The sequence below is a fragment of the Cricetulus griseus genome, chromosome 6 (assembly GCF_003668045.3).
Source record: "Cricetulus griseus strain 17A/GY chromosome 6, alternate assembly CriGri-PICRH-1.0, whole genome shotgun sequence".
Taxonomy (NCBI): domain Eukaryota; kingdom Metazoa; phylum Chordata; class Mammalia; order Rodentia; family Cricetidae; genus Cricetulus; species Cricetulus griseus.
Window position 1 is genome coordinate 3,607,948 of NC_048599.1, and position 20,322 is coordinate 3,628,269.

The window sequence follows — 20,322 nt, forward strand, 5'->3', positions numbered from 1 at the left end:
CAGACAAACAGAAAAAACAACAACAACAGAAATGACACCAAGGCAGAAAAAATTCAGATATGTGTTCTGTTTAATTAGTCTCAAGGAAGGAAAAGTCCAAGTCCACAAAAACATACAAAATTAAACATACAGCATTACAACAGCAAATGATCATGTTGAATAGATTCAGGCCACATTACACAGGACAATAAATACCACTGTTACCTTGAATACAGTACCACCAGGGGTTCCGACTTCAACAGAACTGTTCAAGTATATGCATGAAAACCAAATGTGTAGGCCATGTAAGAAGCTGTTCTTAGGTCTTGCTAGAACATGACCCCAAGAGGACAAAGGATCAGAACAAAACCTCCTTTTCCGTGAAGACCAGTGCTGTCTCTTGTCTCCTCCATGGTCTAGGACAGCCAGGAACTCCATAACCTTCAAGTCAGTTACAGGTCTTCAGCCCTTTGGTCATATGGGAAAGTCCAAAGTCACGCCATCAGGGACTTCCTACAGTGCTTTGTGCTTTCTCCACTCACGGGTGTTACTAGGCCTGAGATACTGTTTTCCTTACGTCATTCTTGGGTTTGACAAGATCTGAGGGCTATGTAAACACCTCCCAAATGAGAGGTGCTTCCGGAAGTACACCGATTTGTCACTGTGGCCAGATAGTCTGGTTTGGCCTTGATCTGAAGGAGTTCACAGGTCAGTGTCCAATGCTATCCACTTGTCTGCGTGAGACATGTCCTTAGAGATCACAGAGAAAGCTGTACTTGATTAACTGCACTCAATATAATGGAACAAACTGCAATATTCAACAGAACCCAGTCCTATCCAATAATACTGTTTAACATGGACAATCAGCTTGGGCAAAGAGGTAAACAAAGCCACCTCTTTGGGCTGCTAGAGCTGTCGAAACATAGAACAGGAATTCCAGTCCCCAGATTGGGAGCCAATTTCCATGAATGGTGACGGGAACCAATGCATGAGGCATACATGTGTGTAAGTCAGACTTCCGTTTACCAACCCTGAAGCTTCCTAAAGATCTGCATAAAAACCTAGAGAAAGAATAAGAGAGGAGCCAGTGACAGTTCAAATCATCTGTGTCCAAGGAGTAGGGAAGTGAGCACACAAGGCCTCACTCAGGGGTGTGAAGAGGGAGAGGAGTGGCACTGCCCTCCCAAAACAAGGTGCACACCATGGGGCCTATGTGGATGGTGCGTCTGTGGGCTGACTGCAAATCGTACATATTTTGGTCACAGAAAAAGGCATGAGACAGCTGGGCAGTGGATGAGCATGACTTTAATCCCAGCACTCTGAAGGCAGAGGCAGGAGGATCTCCGTGAGTTCGAGGCCAGCCTGGTCTACAAAGTGAGTTCCAGGACAGCCAGGGCTACACAAAGAAATCCTGTCTCAAAAAACAAACTAACAAACAAAAATGCCACGAGACTGCCATGTAAGAATGTACTTTCTCCAGGAGGGCAGTGCAAAAAGAATTGGAAAATAAAGTCCTGAAAGAAAAAGGCTGGAGGGAAAAAAAAAAGAGTTCGTGTGTTGTTCGATATGGCTGACAGAGTGTGCCTGATATCTGAGCTTTGCACTGGTTTTGAGGATGACCTGGTCTCGCTGATCTGCTGACACAGATGGCACCTGCGGCTGCGTGAGATTTCCAGCTGTCCTTTTCCCTAAAGGTGAAAAAAAACCCAACAGAGTCATGGATGCCCAAATCAAGTCCAACAGTTGTTTCACTGCCTGAGAGCAGCAGCCAAGAAAAGGTTTGCAGAAACACATGGATGAAAGTTCCCCAGGCAGAAAAGACTCCAACGCAGCTGAGGAAGGAGAGCCAGGAGGCCACAGCAGATAAGAACACTCAGGACAGTATCCAGATGCACACACCCCCACAGGCGCAGACAGACACACACGCACACGTGCACTCACTCACGCACGGCAAATGTGTCTGCTTCCTCCCCAGTCATGATTAGAAACCCTGCTCCTACAAACGGAAATAGACCATTAGTTTTGACCCAGACCAACAGGATATGGGCCCCTGGTTGGTAATTTGACAACTTACATTTGAGTATTACCCAAAAGTCTAAGGCGCTAGGGCATTCTTTCTTGCCTCACCCGACAGCAGCAACCATGGTTGGGCCTGCTGACATTCCCTCTGGAAAGACTATGAATGATTTTAACTTGAGTTTTGAGAACTCAGAAATGGGCTACAGCACTACCTCTGGACTTAAAATGCCTTTTAAAATGCGCCAGATAGACAATCTAGATGCCTTTGCCTCTGGCAAGGAACTGGCTCAGATAAATGACACTCAAAATAGAAACACATGTGATCCCCTAACTGCAGTGGAACTGAGGCTGGAGGAGGGTGGAGGACAGACCCAGGGAAAGACTAACAGCAGAAACACTGCTTGAGGGTTTATGCAAAACCACGAGGCAGGCAGCCAGCAGGGCCTTTCTTCTCTGAGACACTAGGGTTTCTCTCATGTAAAGCAGGTTCACACCACTCCCGTACTCCAGAGACAGGGACACTGGGGCCAGGTCTATGCTGGTGGACTGGCACTGCTGTTTCGATCGTTTGTATCAGACACATGAGTTAATTTTTACCGTTGGGTCCCTCAAAGCCTAAGATGGCATACCAAGAACAGCCTTACTGAGACCTCTGAAAATAAGTGTTGAGGCGGGGTGGGGTAACCGGAGAGCCAGCGGCTACTTGAGTCAGTTATCACAACTGGGTTGCAATTCGCCATACCTGTGGGTGGGGCCCCCACTTTTAGACACCTGCGGGTCTTGGAGATTCTTTACCTCAGGAGTCACTTTAACTTATACATGCTTTGCTTTCCTCCATTTGTTTTGAGTTTTTTCTCTCTGGATGAAGACGTGAGACCATAGTTGTTTGCATTTCCCTTTTTCTTCAGGTCCAGGTGAGCTTGTGATCTGGAGGCCCCACAGGAGTCTCTTGGGTCCAGCACTGCGGACTTCGTAGGAATTCGGATGTTCCCATTGGCTTCCAGGGCAGGGCTGCCCTCAGCGCAGGGTGGAGCACAGAGGTGAAGCTTGGGGGCCTTACTTGATTTCTTCTTCTTTTCCATTCTCACCTCAGGGGCTTGTTTCTGAGAACACAGCCTGGGGCGCCCAGGCCCATCCACAGATCTAGGTGAAGTCTCAAATGTGTAGTAGGATGGGTGGATTTCTTCATGGTGGAAACCTTTCTTTCGAGAAGGGCCTGGCTTTGGAATCCCTTCCGGGGACAATAATGGCTTGGACAGCACACTGGTGAGGAGTTTTCCTCTCCTGGGGCTTTTCAGCATCCCAGAGGCCCCAGGGGGCCTTGCCTTGGCAGCTCGGGCCTTCTCACACTGCACAGTTTGGACCTGCAGCCATTCCAGCTGAAGAAGTCTGTCTATGTACTTCCCGAGGAACCCCGTGGCCCGGGGCAGGGCCTCACTCCTGCACTCTGTGTTCATGGCCACAGCCATATCCTGGAGGTCCCAGGAGCTGAACGGGGGTGGAAGAAAGTCGGGGTAGCAGTGTTCAGGTTCTGCCAGCCTCGGGTCTGGGTAGAGACTGAAGGATACTGGATCTATCTCTTCAGCTCGAAGGTTGAGGTCAGGGGGCGTGAATGGAGAAGGAGGAATGGCCACTCTCTCTGAGTCGGATAGGTCACTTGCACTGTCCTCGTCAGTGCCATCCTTAATGATTTTCATGGACTGAAATTCAAGGAACAGCTTGCTTCCAGAGGCAGCCTGACACCTGGAGCTGAGCACGGTCCGCTCTTGATCCTGTCTTCCCTCAGTGGAAATGGTTCGAATGAGCTTATCTGCTGCAGGCTGGGAGATGCCAAGGAGGCTGCTTCCCAGGTGGGAAGAGGCCTGGAGTCCTTGGGATCTACTCTGCCTTTTCCCGGAAGACGTCTTTGAATGTTGTTCTTGATTCCAAGATGAGCCAGCATTCATACTGCCAAAAAAATAAAACTGAGGTCTAATCACTAATGATTAGAGAAACAGGAGTCTCCTGCTAACACTTTAGCTATTACTAATATGAGGCCTCCAGGTGCTCTACAGAAGCAGGATTTGCAAACCAGTTTCCACTCTGTACTCTAGTCAGGGGCCCGTAGAGAATGCATGCCCCAAATGTGGCATTTACGTGAGTGGGGGAACTCCTGTCCTCGTACCTGTCCAGCAAGTGCTTACACCATTAAGCCACCCCCAGCCTGGATTTCACTGTTTAATCACCAACCCGAGGAAGGTTCTGAGACAACTGAAATTTTGCGTACTAAAGCATGTAAAAATATGTAAACATATGCACGTACTTCAGTCTTTACACACTGAAGTATGTAAGTTTTTCACTGTTCATTCCAACCTATACCAGGAGTCAAACCTTTACTGCTGTCTTTCCAAGTGGGAGACACTCAGGAACAGCTGTGTTTCAAAGGCTAGAAGGGGCCATCAAGATGCCTCACCAGGTAAAAGCACTTGCCCCCAACCCTAAGGACCTGAGCTTCATCCCCAGACCCACATGGTAGAAGGAGAGAATTAACTCCTTTAACTTATTTTCTAAACACATGTGCACTGTGGCATGCGTGTACATAAACACTCATACACACACACACACACACACACACACACACACACACACACCCCAATAGAATGTGATAAGGATAGAAATAAAGTCACATGGTACCAGGATAATTGATTCAAGGAAGACGGAAAGCAGGACAGATGCTGTCTTGGGAACAGCAGGCAAAGAGAAGGAACACCTGTTCTGCCCTGTTCTAGTGGACCAGCAAATGCCTTCTAGAGTACTTGCAAGTGAGGCGGGTCTCACGGGAGTTGAAATACCTCCTTTTTGGTTTCCTAACCACGCATTTTTAACTAAAGTTAATAGTACTTCCTTATGATAGAGTCGGATGCGGGATAAGAAGAAGGTACTTTCTAGGAAGGGGAAGATTCGTTTGTGCAGTGTTCTCTAGATTACTCTGCAACAATTATTTGAAAAGGCATCACACTTGCTTAACACACGCAGACGACATCAGGTCAGTGCAAGCAGGCAGTGCAAACAAATGAGAGAATGGCTGCCATTAGGAATTGTCTGCAGATTGGAGAGGAGGCTTGGCAGTTTAGAGCACTGGCTATTCTTGCAGAGGACTTGGGTTCAGTCCCAACACCCTCAGGGCAGCTCAGAAGCACTTCTACTCAATTTCCAGGGTATTCAATGCCTTCTTCAGGCGTGGAGGTGCATGCATGCAAAATACTAATACACATAAAAATAAACAAAGCTAAAAAAAAAAAAAAACCTGTTCACAGCCAGCTGCACATCACACACACCAGCCTTTGGTGGTCTCCCTCTCTTCTGAACAGAAGGAAGCTGAGAGAGCAACTAAAGCCAACTAAGAATGCTGAGACACATTTCTGCTACAGACAAAGTGCAAATGAAGTCCAACGAGGAAGAACTGAAGGGTCTGCCTTTTGCATGAGGAGACAGGATCTGGAAACTAGTTACCTGCTTTTTTGATGAAAGTCACTCATCCTATTCCTTTTCTTAAACAGGTCACAGGGCTGCTCATCATCTGAGGTTTGATGGGTTGTCTAAAAAACAAAAATAACAGAGTATTGATCAGAAAGTGCTGTGAACTCACAGGCCTGTGCATGAGCACACACACACACACACACACACACACACACACACACACACACACACACACTCACACACACACACACACTAGCAGACCTACGCTCATGGCATGACATGACTGTTACCATCTTGAATCAGACTATCTGACCACCAACAGGAAATGTTTGCAAGGTCAGGCTATTAGTTTCCCTAGTAGAAAGAAGTCACGGGACGCCCTTAAAAGACAGGGCCTACCAACATTCCCCACTGTAGGAGCTGGAGAGGAAAGTCCATCAGACCTGCACTTTAGAGCCCCTCTCTCCATTCCCCTCCTGCCTTGCCAACAGTGTGCCATACCTACTTCCCCAACAGCACGTGGCCTTGGGAGTGGCAGAGTACCTAGGAGGGGGAAGGCTGACTGGGTTTGGGGGACCAGTGAAGCTACTTCTCTGAGTTGTCCCTCATGCTGGAGAGGGACTGTTGGTCACCCACGTTCCTTTAAGTGACCCCCAACAAATTCACTGGTCCACCAGAATGCACTTGAGGTATGTTGACACCCTCTCTCATGGGTTGTAGAATAACAACAATTTAAATATTATGTAAATAATACAAATAATGTAACAGAAGGTGCACACACTTGCACACTGGAAGCATAAAACAGGAGAGGACCGAGACAAATCTAAGTAAGATTTCCTCTCAAAGTTATATCACCTTCTCTGCAGCGCTCAGAATAGTCTTGCTCAATCTGTTGCCAGATGATGACAGCTGGGGAGGGGTCTTCTTTATCCCCCTTATCTTTGGAGAGGACGCCGAGCCACCGGAACTGGAAAGGACACAACACTGACAGTAAGTACTGATTGGCAGTTGGTTACCTTTCCACGTGTTTTTGATCTTTGTATTTGAGCCACACTGAACCTCGAAGCTGTGGCTGGGCAGTGGCTCAGAATCCTGCACTACATGAGAAATGGGGAGGATACTGTAACATGTTTACAGTTTGATAGTTTTAATATTTATCATGCATTAAATGTGCGTGATAGAGGGGTGGATGTTCGAATGCAAGTGTGGATGACCTCACAGGTTAGATGAGGGCTAGAATTAACTGGCAGTTGTGAGCCAGCTACCCAATATCGGTGTTGAGAATATTTACCCTTTTACCTGCACGGTGTCTATTAAGTGTGAGACCACAGGGTTATGAGAGCTGTGAATGGATTCTGAAGCCTCACCTACACATACACGCACGCACGTGCCTTTCAAGTGATGCCAATTAAATTCACCTTTTACCCCAAAGAACATTCATTCATTCATTCATTCACTCACTCATCTAGTGATACAAGACAGTCTAAAACATACAAAGACTGCACACAGGGTCCTCATCCCACAAAGACAAAACGCCAGTGGGGAGGTGCCCTCTGAATTCCTCCAAATTCACCATCATACCAACCCATGAAAAGATCCTTAGCGGGGGTCTGGGGCCGAGGCTGCAGAGCACTGCAGATTCTCCTGTGGACCCCAGTTAAGCTTCCAGCACTATGTGGGTGGCTCACAGGGGCCTGCAACTCCAGTTCCAAGTGGACACCCTCCCCTGGCTCCCAGAGAACTTGTACTCATGGATACACATAATGTCAAAGACCATCAGCGAACTAACTCCCGTTATAGGTTACAAGCTGTCTCACTATGAAGTGCAGGTACTCACACCACAGGCAGCCATAATTACTGTTATTTTGAGGAGCCTGCTGAAAGAGCATGCCGTAGAAACTGAGTATTTCTCTCCTGTAATACCCCAGCCTCTATCAAATTGAAAAGAGGTGGGCTTGTGGGAGATTCCCTCAACCACCACCATCAGGAAACCCTTCTAGGTTTACACGTGAAGATATCAAAACCAAACCGTGACATTTTATGGTTAATGATTCCTTTTAGATTCAGAAAACGTTCGTTGGTCACCCTCTGTCTTTACCCTGTTCCTCCTGTTGTAAAGTGGAAAAGAAACCAAAAAGGAAAGTCTGATCTGACCCGGGCACTCACTTTTAGAATGTGCAGTGCCTGCCGGGCTCCTCATCTACCTGGAAAACTGGACACATAGGAGGTATGTGTGTGTGTGTGTGTGTGTGTGTGTGTGTGTGTGTGTGTGTGTGTGTGTGTGTGTGTGTGTGTGTGTGTGTGTGTGTGTGTGTGTGTGTGTGTGTGTGTGTGTGTGTGTGTGTGTGTGTGTGTGTGTGTGTGTGTGTGTGTGTGTGTGTGTGTGTGTGTGTGTGTGTGTGTGTGTGTGTGTGTGTGTGTGTGTGTGTGTGTGTGTGTGTGTGTGTGTGTGTGTGTGTGTGTGTGTGTGTGTGTGTGTGTGTGTGTGTGTGTGTGTGTGTGTGTGTGTGTGTGTGTGTGTGTGTGTGTGTGTGTGTGTGTGTGTGTGTGTGTGTGTGTGTGTGTGTGTGTGTGTGTGTGTGTGTGTGTGTGTGTGTGTGTGTGTGTGTGTGTGTGTGTGTGTGTGTGTGTGTGTGTGTGTGTGTGTGTGTGTGTGTGTGTGTGTGTGTGTGTGTGTGTGTGTGTGTGTGTGTGTGTGTGTGTGTGTGTGTGTGTGTGTGTGTGTGTGTGTGTGTGTGTGTGTGTGTGTGTGTGTGTGTGTGTGTGTGTGTGTGTGTGTGTGTGTGTGTGTGTGTGTGTGTGTGTGTGTGTGTGTGTGTGTGTGTGTGTGTGTGTGTGTGTGTGTGTGTGTGTGTGTGTGTGTGTGTGTGTGTGTGTGTGTGTGTGTGTGTGTGTGTGTGTGTGTGTGTGTGTGTGTGTGTGTGTGTGTGTGTGTGTGTGTGTGTGTGTGTGTGTGTGTGTGTGTGTGTGTGTGTGTGTGTGTGTGTGTGTGTGTGTGTGTGTGTGTGTGTGTGTGTGTGTGTGTGTGTGTGTGTGTGTGTGTGTGTGTGTGTGTGTGTGTGTGTGTGTGTGTGTGTGTGTGTGTGTGTGTGTGTGTATGTGTGGTTCCTAGGATAAAAACAAGCCTGCGGTGCAATCAGGGTGCAGGGGTGAGGAATGGGGAGTGGACAGAGAGACAGGGAGGAGGCAGAGAACCCATGGTTTCAGCTTGCATAGCAGCAAAACTAAAGCTCAAGACATTTGGCTACAAAAATGCTCCTCAAGAGCCAGAAGCTGGATTCCCGGCAGCTGCACAATCCATCTTGGGTATTAGCCCCTGTTCCCACTGTCTTCCTCTCTGGCTGCAAGCCCGGCAAACGGAAGCAACGTCCCTCACCTCCCCCGCCGGGAACCGGCTGCCGGGCCAATAGGGAGGCACAGCATGGTGGGGAGGTGTGGGCATGATGCTTCCCTCAGCAGCAAGCTTCCCCAGTCTGGCCGCTAGTCCAGGTCGCTGCAGATAGGTGGCCCAGAGCTGGCTGGCTTGCAGGCTTACCATAGTCTTAGGGCCAGCTCGCCGCCAGGCCAACCCAGGCTGGCCTGTGTTCCGCCCCCACCCGGCACTCCTCAAACCCCAGGCCCCGCGGCGAGCACCCAGCGCGTCCTCAGCCGCTGCAGAAACCATCGCCGGTGGCTGGGCGCAGCGCGCGGGCACACGCACCAGGGAAGCCGATCAGACCTGCTCCGCGGCCCAAGCGCACGTGACGAGGATCCCGGGGTGGCTGCTGCGCGCTGCGGCGGGGCGGTGCAGGCGGCGGGGCCAGCGCGGACTGCGGGTTCCGGCAGCGTGGGGCGACGCGGGGGCGGCCGGCCGGGCAAACTAGCGGGACGCGCCCGCGGGCGGCGTCACGAGGGGCGGGGCGCGCCGCGCCGGGGCCGCGCCGGGAAGTTGCGCCTGGAGAAGTTGCCCGCAGCGGAGTCTCGGAGCGGCGGCGCCTCGGCCTTTCCGAGAGCGCTTGGAAGAGCAAGGACAAGCAGACGCCGCCCACAGGGCTCAGCTCCGTCCCGGGGAGTGCGATCGGCCCTGCGGATCGCCAGCCGCCGAGACCCGCGCCGGGCCGCGAGCACACGCAGCCTCTCTCCGCAGGGCGCGGCGCCCCGGGGCTCCGGGAGGCTGAGCAGCCCAGACGCCCAAGGACTGGGTTCTGACGCCCGCCCTGACCCCCGGCTGGGCCATGTCAAGAGGCCCCGACTCCACCCTGCTGCCCCCGACCCCGGGGTTACGGAAACCCGCGCCACGGAGCCTCAGCTGCCTCTCGGACCTGGATCCGCGCCCCTGCCGAGCCCCGGGCTGCGACCCTCGGCTGCAGCCCATCGCCCAGCGGCGCGCGCGCTCGCTGCCCAGCTCCCCCGAGCGCCGCGCCAAGGCTGCGGGAGCCCCGGGCGCAGCGTGCCGAGCCGGCTGCAACCGGCAGCTCCGCGTGCGCTTCGCTGACGCCCTGGGCCTGGAGCTGACGCAGGTCAAGGTGTTCAACACCGGGGAGGACCCGTCCGTGCCTCTGCATGTGCTGTCGCGTCTGGCCATCGACTCGGACCTGTGCTGCAGCAGCCAGGACCTGGAGTTCACGCTGCAGTGCCTGGTCCCCGACTTCCCGCCGCCCATCGAAGTTCCCGGCTTCGGAGAGCGCCTGGCACGGCAGCTCGTGTGCCTGGAACGTGTCACCTGCTCGGACCTGGGCATCAGCGGCACAGTGCGCGTGCGCAACGTGGCCTTCGAGAAACAGGTGGCGGTACGCTACACCTTCTCCGGCTGGCGCAGTGCGCATGAGGCCGTGGCTCGCTGGAGAGGGTCTGCGGGTACCGAGGGGACCGAGGACGTCTTCGCCTTCGGCTTCCCAGTGCCACCCTTCCTGCTGGAGCTCGGCTCCCAAGTACTCTTTGCCCTGCGCTACTGTGTGGCTGGTGCTGAGTACTGGGACAACAACGATGGCCGTGACTATGGCCTCACTTGTCGCCGTCACGACCTGCGCATGCCACGCGGGGAGTGCGAAGAGAGCTGGATCCACTTCATCTGAGCTTCTGGCTGTGAACCTGGAGCTTCTCCACGGCTGCTGATCTCTGAGTGGACGCCTCCACCCCACTCTTTCTTCCCGGTAGTCTCGTTCCTTGCTGTGCAGCCCTCCAGCAGTGGCCTGGCCTGCCTTTAGTGAATTCTCTGGAGACCTTGGTGGCCAGAGGATCAGGAGCCTGTGTGGTGCACCTGGGGGGAGAGTGTGGGAGGGCAGCTGCCTGGGGTTGTGATCCTTAATTACTGGAGGACCTGGGTGGTGTTTTGCTGAGAGCGCCTTTTGCATGTCACTTCAGTGTGTCTAAACAAAAGTAGCTGTTATTTATTATTGTGAAGTTAGCCTTCCACCCACAGCGGGTGCCTTCTCAGGAGAACTCTAGCTTTAGTAAGCTTAAAGAAAGCCTGTTGTCTGTTTGCACCCACGGTGTGGCCTGCATTATGGTCCCTCGAGGCATTTCTGCCCTAGGTCGGTTAAAAACTTGAGACCATGTTTGCTTGCCAATGTTTGGAGCCTTCCAACAGTAGAAACTATTAATAGTCAAGAAATGTACCACTCATCTGTCATCCCACAACCCTTTCTGGGCTTTGAGGGTGCCCTGGTTAGGCGATGCCTCTCACGTCAACAGCTGGGAAAGGAGTGGGCTGAAAAGCTTCCAACCCCACAATTTAGCCCAAACAGTGCTTTCTTTGGGGACTACCTGTTCATGTCTTTGTCTTCTGGTCTGGTACTGGGTCTGCACATTAACAGGCCATATTCTGTTTAGGTTTGGAAGGACCTGAACCTTTGAAAAGATCTTGCCTTAAGTTATTTCCGTTTTCAAGTGGCCACAGGGATCCGGGCAGGAGTGCCCTTCCCAGTGACCCTTTCCACGAAAGAGATGGCTTTTTTTTTTTTTATTTCTAAGTATGGGAGGATTCCAGCCTCCATATTTTGGAAATCAGCTTTCAGGTGAACCTGGATGGTGTTTTCAGAAACAGCCAGGGCACTGGAGGAAAAACATTATTCACAGATTTTTATATACCTAATGGGTTTTAAATTGTACTGTATGTCAGGTTTCCCAACTACCCGCCTCTTTATTCTTTGTGCCTTCAGTTAGGAAAGTTGCTAACATTTTTTATAGGCTTCCCTCCACCCCTGCCCCAGTTTTAAAATGTTAAATGCTTTTTTAAAACAAAACAACAACCAAAACCTCCAACTTAGTCCAGACCACTCACTGTTCCTTGCAGGACGTCCCTGCTGCTTAAAACCCCCATGGAGGGGCTGGCATTCTTTTTGGTGCTGAGCTGTGGTCTCTCTGATAGCAGGTGCTAGAACTGAGGCAAAACCAAGTGAGGTGGACAACGCCTCCCAGATGTGACTTTTGCATTTGAGACTGTGGAAGTCTCACCTGTCACCGGTTAGTTTTTGAGTGTTGATGTCTGTTAAATCAGCATGGAAAAAATGCACCTTACCCTTTTACCTGTTTGGTTTTGATACTTGAAACTTCTGCCTTTTAAAATTCCATTAACAGTGTTGGCTTTCTCCGGTACCTTCTGGACTAAGACAAGTTTTGACTTAAAACACCATGATAAAAGGGATACAGCCTTTGGCTGTTAGGACTCTGCACTACATGGACTTTCGAGAGTGAGAAGAGCCCAGAGGCGTTTCCTGCTGCTTAATGAACTGTCCCATTGGGTCACCAAACCCCAGAGGTCGTGGCTGCCCTGTCCTTGGCCCCTGTCCAGAATGTAAGATAATGGTCCAGACTCTTCAGGTAAAAGTTAGGACTGCTCGGGGTACTGTTGCGTCAAAGCATGTAGAGAGAATTTTACAGTCCGTGGGAAAGTCAATCATTTGTCCAAGGGTCTGGTTACAGAAAAGTAAATGATATATTATCCAAATTGAGAGAACCTTAAGGTGCCTTTTAAGACACACCAACAATTTGAAATCTACAGCTTAAAGGCAATTTTGCTTGATTTAAAACATAATGATAAAAGCTTTAGACATTCTGGGTGAACCTTCTGACCCTAAGACAGACATCTGTTGAGAGATGTTAAAATTGTGTGGATTTGTGCACTTATTGGGTTGTGTCCCCAAATGTATTTAACTGCCTGCCACTTACAATTATTTTACTCAAGCCTAAATATTAAAGTACACATGCAAAAATGTCCCTTTGTTAAGCTGGTTATGTGTCCTATAGAAGACAAAGTTTTGGAACATCTTGCTGTTTGGACCGACTCATATAGAAGTCTCATCTTTCCCCAGACATGGATGAGTCCTGGGCCTTCTCTGGAGGGACTCCTCTGTCCACAGCAGAGTTGTACGTGTGTTGCTGAATTACCTTGCCTGGGGAGACTTAAAGCCCACCCCTCCTCCTGCCTCAATAAAAAAGGCAAGGTACAGTTTTACCAGAGTTCATCCTGGGGAACCAATGAGTTCACTGGGCATATTTTGGAGCAATGGATCAGGGGCTGTGTCAGGAGCAGGGGTGACCTTAAAGTAGCCATACTGGGTGATCTGCACATAACAGTGATGAAGATGACCCCAAGCTGTGCAGATAGAGTGCCCTCCCATAATCCTTCCCCACCTTTACCCTGTAGCCCAGTGGGTCTCATGCTTCCTAACGCTTCGACCCCTTTGACCCCTTAATACAATTCCTCATGTCATAATGAAAATATCTGATATGCAGGATATCCAATATGTGACCTCCAAGGGAGTCTCCAGCCACAGGTCAAGAACTACTGCTCTAGCCCTTCCCAGAGGCTCAGAGGCCATTGCAATTGGGGCTGAATTGCATGCAGCTGGTTGGGAGAGGTGGTTGGTTGCACTCAGGCTAGGATCCTATCACCCTTCCTGCCCCCCCCACCCCAAGAAGAAAGGTCAACAAACACAACTGTGGTGATTTTTGGCAGGCAAGCTCAGCCAAACTCATGAACATAGATCTACAGCTCGGCTTGGAGGATAGTCCTGTACATCAGTGTGTGTTTATAAAACTAAAACTCCTTACGCTATAGGCCAGAGTTCGGGGGCTGTGATCATTGTGTTTTTTCTTATATTTCACTGTGACTCCTGTGGCCCCCAGCCTACACTGGACTTTCAGCCAATTACAGTCTTACACACATTAAGGAGGAAAAAGACTGGCATTCAGTGTATCTTGTCTTATTTGTGTTTGGAATTAATAACTCCTGTTTTCTTAGCTGAAAAGAGAGGCTTAGAGGTGAATTTCAACTGCTCTCCCCTAGCCAGCTGGTCTCCAATTTAGCATTCAACCCATGTCCAGCTCCATGTTCTTTCTGCCAGGAGAGATGGCCCACAACCTGTTTCCAATAAGAGCTTGCTAAATTTACTGGAAAAGGGTTAGGGGACACAACTCTTAGTTTGACTAACACAAGACCAGAGGTTTAATATCTGGCCCTGCAGAGAGCATGTGACCAGAAACCAAATTTTGATAATGACTGATAAGGTTTCCTTTCTAAAATCTTCAAGTAAAACCAATTCAGGCAAGAGTAAATGAGTTTTCTTACTTTTCTATTACTTCAATAAAACACCATGACCAAAAGACACTGCAGGAGGAGAAGGGGTATTTCCTCTTAGACTCCTGCATTGTGATGTCCATCACTGAAGGATGTCAGGACAAGAATTCCAGGCAGAACTGAAGCAAAAGCCATGGGGGAGTACTGCTTACTGGCTCCCCCCCCCCCCATGGCTTGCTGAGCCAGCTTTCTTATACCCCCAGGAGCATCTGTTCTGGGGTGGCACTGCCCTCTGAACTAGGCCCCTCCCATGTCAATTGTTAGTTAAGACAATAGCCCACAGACTTGTCAACAGGACAATCATTTGACATCGTTTCCTCAAGTAAGATTCCCTCTTCCCAGTCACATGAGGTTTGTCTTGAATTGACAAAAACCTTCGGACGGGAATACTATACTTTCTTCCTTCATGTTACTGTTTAAAGACACATCTGTGTCTCTACTAGCAAGCTACTAACAAGCTGCTTGTCAGGAAACCACTACATTGCATCATGGATGATGGTAAGTCTGTTACGAGAAAGCGGAGCGTGAAAATAATGATGCAAGTCTCAGGTCATGAGGCTGAGACACTCTGATCTTAGGTTTTGTATAATATACTCCTAGTACTTACGTTTAACTAACTCGAAAAGCATTGGAAGCTCAATGTCTACAATACCCAACTGCAAACGTTGATTATTATTATTTTTTTTAAAGTTAGGATCTCCCTGGACCTGCAATCCCAGCCATTTGGGAAGCTGAGACAGGAGAATCTTAAATTCAGCTTACACACCTGGGCAGCCTAGCTTCTGTGCTAGAAAGTACAAAGAGGGCTGGAAATGTAACTCAATGGTGGATCACTTTTCTGGCATGCACCAGGTTCTGGGTTCAGTGAGGGATTAGCTCAAAATTCAGTTTAACAAGGCACAAACAAAGTTGTAATGATGTCTGTAATTCTAGCTAAGCCAAAGTTATAAACACCACAGTTTATTCTGTTCGTTTTGAACGGCTTGGTCCTCAGGGTTTGTGCGTGTGTGTGTGTGTGTGTGTGTGTGTGTGTGTGTGTGTGTGTGTGTGTGTGTGTGTGTGTATTTTCCAAGCGCTTTCCAAAGCGCATTTAAGTCAGAACCTTGTGTGCTGGTGGCTTGTTGTGGAAGGCAGCCATCCCCCCCCCCTTCGCGAGAATAGCTGTTACTACTGGGAAGACCCTAGAAGGATTGACCTGCTGGCTACTGACATTCTTCCAAAGAACTGGGTAGGATGAGTCACTGGGCCCTCACCTGAGAATCCAGTCACTCCTTTTGCACGCCCCTCTCCAGCTACATGTAATTCAGCTCAATTACACGTGGTGCCATGGGCTTGGGCGCTGCTAGAGTACATAAGGAGTAGAGTGGTTGCCCCAAGAAGAGCGTCTCTGGTGTTGCAACCACGGGGAAGTCGACATTAATCGCCCATGTGAGGCTTAGGCTATTCGGTGACGCTGCTGCTGCTTCGAGGTCACTTGCATCTTGTTAAAGTAGGCCCAGCAGGCTCTGCCATCTGAGGTGGACGTGGGTGGAACCCCGCCCTTGGTGTCTGTCATTGGAGCCCTGTCTGGGGTAAGTAGACATCCGATCTCATCCCCAGGAAAAGTTAAGAAAACTCCGCTGAGACCTGGGTCTTCTGCATACTGACCGCGGCCGAGCTGCACCCTAGCCCAGTCATCATATATATAATTAAAAAAAAAAACAACAAAACAACAAAAACAAGTATTGCTTTTTAGACAGGAAACCAAGATGTCACTGAAAATACCATTTAATGTCCGATTTGCTACCACCCGCTTTTAACTCTTCCTCGTGCGGGCTGTAGAGCTCCCACTCGGTCGCAGAATAACGCAAGTGTTGCATAAAGCAGAATTTCACGGGTGTGCAAATCGCAGCGTCGAGCATGCATGCATGCCCGTGCAACTTGTCAAAAGGCCGGGCCACCTTCCATTTAGGGCTCAGAGAAGATGGAGGCGTCCCAGCACTGTCGCTTTGTAGATGACACGGGGCTGCTTCACTGAGGGGGTGGCGGAGCCCCAGGCCTGCAGGTTCTGTCTCCTAACGGCCTGCTTTCTCCCCAGACGGGACATGGTCACAGCGCCCCCTGCTGGCGGGCGGCCTGCAGCGCAGCATCACCGCGCAGGGGGAGATAGGAAAGCAGCTCCACAGACCCTGCCTCCGCCACTTCCGGCCGGCCTGCGGCGGACAGGGCAGGGGTCATCGGAAGTGCAGTGCGGAGCCAGCCGTGCGCGATTCCTCATGTGCTGGCGAGGGCCGGGGGCGTGGCCTGGCTGGCCAGGGCCGGGGGCGTGGCCTGGCTGGCTGCGCGGCGCTGATTGGACGGGCGGTTCCCGCTTTCCGTTGGGAGCCGGAAGGCTGAGGAGGAGCGCGAAGGAGCGCGAAGGAGGGAAGAAGGGAGCGCGCTCACACTCGACGTCCCGGGCCGGGGCGGACGCCAAGGTGCGGTGTGCGGCGGGGGCGGCGGGGTGACCTCCTGGGGACGGGGCCGGCGGCGGTGGCGGTGGCGGTGGCGGTGGCGGGGTGACCTCCCGGGGGACGGCGGGGTGACCTCCTGAGGGCGGCAGGGGCGGCGGGGTGACCTCCCGGGGGCGGCGGGGTGACCTCCTGAGGGCGGCGGGTGTGGCGGGGGCGTGGTGGGAGTGACGACGACGAGGATGGCATGGTGGGGGTGGCAGGGGACATGGCGGGGGGTGTGGCAGGGGGGTGTGGCAGGGTGGCCTGCACGGTACCGGGAGTTTTGTGAGGCGCCTGAGCGGCCTGGGCTGTGGGAAAGAGCGTGACCACGTTTGTGTGGCCTGGGTGACAGGGGACTAGGGAAGGGCAAGTCGGGGGGGGGGGGGCTGAGCATGCGCAGTGCTGGCGGGGGTGGGGTTGGGGCAGGGGGAGCACGCGGGCTTCCTCCCGCCCTTGTTTGGCCTCTGGTATGGTGGAGTGGCCACTGACTTCCTGTCTGAGGGGTTCCTCAGCCCGTGTGAGGTGAGGGGCCTGGTCAAGAGTTCACTCGAGAATAGACACACACACATAGACAGACATACAGACAGACACACACACAGACACACACACACACAGACAGAGACATACAGACAGACACACACACACACAGACACACACACAGACACACACACACACACACAGACACACAGACCAGACACACACACACACAGACACACAGACAGACACACAGACAGACACACACACACACACACACACACACACACACACACAGACACACACAGACACAGACACACACACACACACAGACAGACACAGACACACACAGACACAGACACACACACACACAGACACACACAGACACACACAGACAGACATACAGACAGACAGACAGACACACACACACACACACAGACACACACACAGACACACACACACACAGACAGACACACACACAGACAGACACACACACAGACAGACACACACACAGACAGACAGACCAGACACACATACACACACACACACACACAGACAGACATAGACACAGACTTACACACACACACAGACAGACATACAGACAGACACACACACACACACACACAGACAGACAGACCAGACACACAGACCAGACACACACACACACATACACACAGACATACACAGACACAGACAGACAGACACACACATACAGACACACAGAGACAGACATACATACAGACACACAGACACACACAGACAGACATACATACAGACACACACACACACAGACACACACAGACAGACATACATACAGACACACACACACATACACACAGACAGACAGACACACAGACACACATAGACATACAGACAGACACACAGACAGACACACACACACAGACAGATGGACACACACAGACAGACACACAGACAGACAGACACACAGAGACACACACCACGTGCTTCAGTGCTCACTCGGTATTTCGGAGCTGCTTCGGCATCAGTTGTCCAAAGCCTGCTGCTGACTAGGCCCAGCCCTGTGTGTGGAAAGTTGTTCTGCACCTGCTTTCCCAACTCATTTACATGTTTCACAAAGATCTTTTAAACGTTTTCCCTCTTGGTGGAAAAGCTCTGATCACTCTGTTTAGCTTTCTCTTTGATACAAATACAGTTGGCTGGCTTGACGTTGGAGCTCCTAGAGCTCCTTTTGGCTTCACCGCAGCCAGCATTATTTCAATGGTAGTGGGTGTATGACTGGTAGTGGATGTGGGTTCCTTCTTTAAAAAAAAAAAAAAAAAAATCCACCTATGTAGATACTAAGATGTCGTTTCTCTTGGTTGGCTCCTTATTGTGAAAAATAAGATTAGAAAATAGAACCATCTGGCTAGCATAATATGTCTTTTTGACATAATTCTTCTGTGCTGTGTGTGTTATGGCTTAGAGCGCTTTTGGGAAAAAGCATTACTTCCAGTTGTTGTGAAATGTGACAGGACTGCTGGCCCTTAGGAAACAGAGTACACAAGTAATCTCTACCATATATTTTAAATAATGTTTTAAATTATATTTTCAAATTGGAAATGAAATAAAATCTTTTGAGTCTTCAATTTCACAGATACATTTTAACTGTAGAAAAATAGAAGAGGGGATGTAGAGGTATTTTTATGACTATTGACAAAAATACCTGTTCTAATTGAATGTATTTGTTATGGATATTTGATATGCTGGTGATTTTGGATAAAGACCCACTTAATTTATAAATTAGTACATTTTATATAGTCTCATTTTCTAACAATCACTGTCATCTAACAATCAGTTTTTTACAATCATTAGGATTGAAACAATACTTATGTTCAAAGTATATAAAATAAGTATGTTTTCATAAAAATAGATGTACTTTAAAATATATTTTGTATATTGAATTTTTCTTAGAATTAATTATTGACCTTATATATTAGTCTTAAAAATGTCTTAGCAACCCACATTTTTGAATAAATGTTACTGTTTTATAGTACTCTATTTTGTAGAGCTTACCCAATAGTCTTAATAGCTAACTGCTGCCAACAAAATTTTTGATGGAAGTAATTTAAGGTAAAAGGGACTTTATTAAAAAGAAAGAAAAAGCTTAAGAGCTGCAAAAAGGGAGCTTGGGAGTAAAATGAATCTCTGAAGGAACAAAGAGGCTCTGTCCCATTCTCAACCCCTTTTCGCTTTGTCTTTCTTTTGTTCAGTTTTATTCCTGACTCCTTTTCTTCTTAACACATACATAGATGTACTTCACAGAATATAGCTTGATCGTGTATGAAGTTTAAAATTTTCATAAACACTTTCTAGAGAGATCATCTGTGTCTTGTTTCACTTTTGTTTTTACCCTGTTTTGAGATGGGCCTCATTCTGAGATAAAGACCAGCTGATTAAACTACACATGTAAGTGTTCAGTTGCATCCTGTGTACATTGCTTTTATTTACCTACTTTGTCCCTACCACACCAACAAAGGTAGGCTTTTTTCCCCCCTTGCTGTTAGAGGCAGGGACACAATAAAAATTAAATTCTCTTTTTATACTTCTGTGTTCCTGTAAAACTAGAAATGGAACTACATGTTATGAAACACAGATGAAATTTTTTTTTTTTTGCACTTTGAGAAAAAGTAAAGATATTATTGATGCCCATCATTTCCTATTTTCCACATTATCAGGCTTTTTAGTTTTTGCCAGCCTAGTAAGTGTTGCCCTTGTTTATCTTTTAATTAGAAATTCTGTTATAGAGGTAACATCTTTCCCTTTTTATTATTCATTTGAGGTTTTGAGTTTCTACTTTTCTGAATGACTTGTTCTTAATCTTTTCCACTTTCATGTTAAATTTTCTCTTTGATTCCTCGGTTCAAAATTATTTTAATCTATGTCTTAAGAACACAACTAAACTCATATTTGTGACAGGATATATAATGTAACTAAAGTATATGGCAAATATTTAGAAAGCAATTTTAAGAAACAATTACTGTCATATATTTAAGATCTTTAAACTGTAAACATATAGAACAAATATGGTACATAAAATGCTCTCTTTCATAGGTGTCTGTCTTCTGCTGTTCTTAAATGAAGTAAACATGCCTGTGAAACCAGACTTCCAAGTATGTAGTCCCTAGAACACAAGCAATCATTTTAATCACTAACTTTGTATACTTACATCTAAATCTGTTGCTATATTTTTAGTAATGACAAACTTAATTTATAAAATTCTGGAGCAATTTAAATATAGTTTCCTTCATTAAAGTATTTTAAATTATAGTAAGAACATAAAATATGAAATGTATTATTTATGTGCTTTCAATATTGAAAATAGTCATTCACTGATTAATG

At 48.7% G+C, this 20,322-nt stretch overlaps 3 protein-coding genes across 3 annotated transcripts in view; 2 read left to right on the forward strand and 1 right to left on the reverse strand.

The window, feature by feature from the left end:
• Positions 1 to 2,801: 2,801 nt before the first annotated feature.
• Positions 2,802 to 5,516, reverse strand: Fam217b (family with sequence similarity 217 member B). The gene is made up of 2 exons (XM_035446329.1): positions 5,491 to 5,516; positions 2,802 to 3,945 (listed from the first exon to the last, which is right to left on the reverse strand). Exons 1-2 carry the CDS (start codon positions 5,514 to 5,516, stop codon positions 2,802 to 2,804), a joined length of 1,170 nt encoding a protein of 389 aa, XP_035302220.1.
• Positions 5,517 to 9,671: 4,155 nt separating this feature from the next.
• Positions 9,672 to 10,511, forward strand: Ppp1r3d (protein phosphatase 1 regulatory subunit 3D). The gene has a single exon (XM_027419862.2). The coding sequence runs from the start codon at positions 9,672 to 9,674 to the stop codon at positions 10,509 to 10,511; it is 840 nt and encodes a 279-aa protein (XP_027275663.1).
• Positions 10,512 to 20,069: 9,558 nt separating this feature from the next.
• The window catches only part of Sycp2 (synaptonemal complex protein 2), a 57,352-nt gene continuing 57,099 nt past the window's right edge, over positions 20,070 to 20,322 (forward strand). The window contains exon 1 of the mRNA XM_027419816.2: positions 20,070 to 20,093. Within this exon, the coding sequence (XP_027275617.1) occupies positions 20,070 to 20,093 (24 nt within the window). The remainder of the gene's footprint in view (positions 20,094 to 20,322) is intronic.

Excerpts from the sequence above, each read along its gene's own strand:
- Fam217b (XM_035446329.1), bottom strand. The coding sequence starts at position 5,516 with ATGAGTGACTTTCATCAAAAAAGCAG. Across the intron at positions 3,946-5,490 it reads GACTTTCATCAAAAAAGCAG|TATGAATGCTGGCTCATCTT; the intron begins GTAACTAGTTTC and ends TTTTTTTGGCAG.
- Ppp1r3d (XM_027419862.2), top strand. The coding sequence starts at position 9,672 with ATGTCAAGAGGCCCCGACTCCACCCTGCTGCCCCCGACCCCGGGGTTA.